The 1,656-nt window shown below is 34.1% G+C and overlaps 1 protein-coding gene across 2 annotated transcripts in view; it reads right to left on the bottom strand.

The window, feature by feature from the left end:
- LOC106525025 (olfactory receptor 51I1-like) overlaps positions 1-1,392 on the bottom strand; it is a 6,606-nt gene extending 5,214 nt beyond the window's left edge. Inside the window, exons 1-2 of one of the 2 annotated variants that reach the window (XM_014019123.1) lie at positions 1,065-1,392; positions 451-658 (exon numbers count right to left, since the gene is read on the bottom strand). In XM_014019123.1, the coding sequence (XP_013874577.1) occupies positions 451-644 (194 nt within the window). In that variant the 5' untranslated portion in view covers positions 645-658; positions 1,065-1,392. Of the gene's footprint in view, positions 1-450; positions 717-1,064 lie in introns of those variants that run through there. The other variant, XM_014019124.1, reaches the window with a different exon arrangement.
- Between the last annotated feature and the right edge of the window lie 264 nt (positions 1,393-1,656).

Genomic DNA, 1,656 nt, shown 5'->3' with positions numbered 1-1,656 from the left:
GTCTCATGACAGCCAAAGTTAAGACTAACAACAAATGACAGTGTAATAAAATGTTAAAGTTGATATTTAATAGATTTTATAACAGGTTATGATTTCTTCATTAATGTCAAGTTGTCATAAGAAAGACATTTTAAACAATGTCAACTTTGCATTAAAAGTGTCATAATTTACCAAATGACATTTAATGACAACAGTCATAAACTTTCACGAGGAGTTATTTCAGCTGATGACAGGTGTTATGTTATATTTCTGACAGTTTTATGCACACCCCTTCAAATAAAGTGTTACCATTATTTATAAAGAAAAACATGTTTTTTCAATCTTAAAGCAAAATTAAGAGTCACGTTTGCAGATTGGATCTAAACTTTAATTGCATGTTTTACAMTATTTGTATCCATAATGATCATTTGTTGTTAATATTATTTACCTGTACCTGCAGTGAACGTGTACCTGTGTTGCAGAAAGGTGTGCAGCATGCTGCTGTTGATGATGCTGAGGGCCAGCCACACCAACATGGCCACAATGTTTTTGGTCAGGGCGTTAGAGAAGCTGTCTTTAGGGGGATCTGCAGCGCCCCCTGTCTGCACAGAGCTGCTGTTACTCATGAGGGGGTCCAGGAGCCCGGAGGAGCTGAAGTTCAGCATCTCCTCCCTGCTGCCTGAGGAGAGACACAGACCAAATCAATAAAACGTTTAATGAAAGCAGGTCTAATTCAGGTCTATCATAAGCTCAGTAAAGGTTTGCACGGAGAAAATATCACTTTTATTTTTTGGAGCTTGGTCTGTATTCTGCAAAAATAAATAAATACACGAATAAAGACATCAATTATAATTCTTGGAAGAAAAATCTGCATTTAGATGCACAAAACTCAATAAATGCTTGAAGTTATGCTTTTAAGTCAACAGAAAACTGATGAACAACATGATAATAAATKATCAGAATGGAAAAATCAGACATTTATTTTTAAGAATGTTTTCCAGTTCATTCAGTCATTTGACTGTATTTCAAACAGTCAATATCAGTACATTTAAAATGAAAAWTTTCACAAACAAACATAAACATACCTTGTTCAGTGTCTCATGATCATGTTGGAGTCTGTTTTAAYAATAAGAAATTTATTAAAAAGACAAATAAATCCTCTAACACAAAATATGTGCCTCATTTTACCAGTATTTATGCATACAGGAAGTTTTAGTTTAAAGCTTACGATCTTTAAGAAAAATGGTTATTTATAAATTAGTTTAAACAAATAAAAAAAATATAATATCAATCAGTTCCAAATATCTGCTGCATCATGAAGCTTTTACATCTGAAACAAAGCACAGGTATTTACTCACAAACAGCCGATGATCCTCTCCCACTGCAGCCTGCAGCAGATTTATAAAGAACCTGAAGGTGTTCAGAGCCTGTGTGGAAAACTGATCAGTTCTAGTGACAGGCTGAGTGCTGCTGGGTCACATGGTACCCTCTGGGTTCTAGTTAATGAACTCTAGAGAAATGAATTAATCTGAGTAGATATTACATCCTGAGTTCAACAGATTTTATGAATTCAAGTTTTATTTAAAGATATTCAGTTCATATATATATAAACTCAGCATAAAGTTAGCATAGATGGACCGTGTAACTACGAATCTACAGTTTTTGTCGTATTAGTGC

This window comes from Austrofundulus limnaeus, unplaced genomic scaffold (genome assembly GCF_001266775.1).
Source record: "Austrofundulus limnaeus strain Quisiro unplaced genomic scaffold, Austrofundulus_limnaeus-1.0 Scaffold210, whole genome shotgun sequence".
Classification (NCBI taxonomy): domain Eukaryota; kingdom Metazoa; phylum Chordata; class Actinopteri; order Cyprinodontiformes; family Rivulidae; genus Austrofundulus; species Austrofundulus limnaeus.
This window is presented reverse-complemented; position numbering and strand designations above follow the sequence as displayed.